General features: G+C 45.3%; 1 protein-coding gene across 1 annotated transcript in view; it reads right to left on the bottom strand.

Moving 5' to 3' along the window:
* Window positions 1–6: 6 nt before the first annotated feature.
* Window positions 7–1,413, bottom strand: part of LOC101848167 (gephyrin) — a gene marked incomplete in the record, with an annotated part of 115,956 nt that continues 114,549 nt past the window's right edge. Inside the window, 2 exon segments of the mRNA XM_005090760.2 lie at window positions 7–265; window positions 1,102–1,270. Of these exon segments, the coding sequence (XP_005090817.2) occupies window positions 35–265; window positions 1,102–1,270 (400 nt within the window).

Here is a 1,413-nt window from a genome sequence, read left to right as displayed (position 1 = left end):
ACTCTACCCTTGCTTCTCTCGGCTGTCCAAATCTCTAGACCTGCCCAATCACCAGCGCATCTACCACTGTCCCCTTGTCGATGTGCGTGAGCGCGTCAGAGCGCGGGGGAAGCCTCATCAACACGTTGGCCTGGTTCATGCTCAAAAGGCGGGAGCTGATCTGGTTGCCCGTGGTGTGAGCGGTCGGCGTGGGGTCCCCGGACTCCCAGGTCAAGGCCGCTCTGTGGTACTCGGGACGTGGGTCCAGCCGGAGATCTTTGTCCACCTGGGGAGTTGTTTAGTTTTAGGAAGTGTTTTACGGCACTTGCAACACAATAAGGTCATATAAGTGCCGAAGATTAGAGGTGTTACAAGAGAGTAACAAACATAAAAAAGAAGGGGGGGGGGACGATAGATGTTTGATAGGAAAGAAGAAGCAAACCACACCAGAGCACCCGCCAACCACCCTGGGGAGTTGTGATTGGCGGCGTCAACAGAAGGGAAATGTTTAGTATTAGTATTAGAAAGGGTTTTACGGCACTTGCAGCACAATAGGGTCATATAATAGCCGAAGATCAGAAGTGTTACAAGAGAGTAACAAACACAAAAAAGAGGAAAGATAAGAACAATATGTTTGTTTGTTTGTTTGTTTGTTTGTTTGTTTGTTTGTTTGTTTGTTTGTTTGTTTGTTTGTTTGAGTAAAGAGAAGTAAGACAGACAGACAGAAACAACAGGGAGAAAGTACAGAAGTAAAACCTACCAGTGGCACCCTCCAACCACCAGCAGAAGCACACTGACACGGTAACAGTTATCAAATAAGAGTCGGAAAAGAGCAAGACGAATGCGTGTTTATAGGGTCGCTTTCAAGGACAAGCGGTTTAACCCAGATTTCGGGGGTTTCCAGAAATCTTGACCTTCACCGGAAGTGGACATTGCTCTGCCAGTAGGAGAAGTTTGGTTTCATTGGTGTGTATATTGCTTGGTGATAGAGAAAACTCTCCTTGTCTTTTAAAGAAACTGAACAAGGTGCAAACACTTTACCTTCGATTTTCTCAAAACAGCATTTTTCGGGATAGCCCCCTTGTGCATAAAAGCGACCATAATATGGAAGTAGAATCTCACCTTAACTTTTATGACGGTGCGATGCGGGTTAGGACACCCAGTCATCTTGCGTATAGCGGGAATCACGTACAGGTTGCACGTCACAATGGCGGACACCGGGTTACCAGGCAGGCCAAAGAAAAATTTTCTTTGACCAGCGTGCTCTAGTGTTGCAAATGTGGTCGGTTTTCTGCAGGAAGAGAGAAAGTAAGTTGAACATTTTCCAAAATTCCATTTACACCAAAAAATGAGCAAATAAGAATTATGATAGTGATGTCCAAAAAATCGACCATCAGCAACAGATAAAGATATCATTAATGTCCCCTTCCCTAG

This window comes from Aplysia californica, unplaced genomic scaffold, assembly GCF_000002075.1.
Source record: "Aplysia californica isolate F4 #8 unplaced genomic scaffold, AplCal3.0 scaffold00021, whole genome shotgun sequence".
In the NCBI taxonomy this organism is placed as follows: domain Eukaryota; kingdom Metazoa; phylum Mollusca; class Gastropoda; order Aplysiida; family Aplysiidae; genus Aplysia; species Aplysia californica.
The sequence above is the reverse complement of the archived record's forward strand: the minus strand, read 5'-3'. Positions and strand labels throughout refer to the sequence as shown.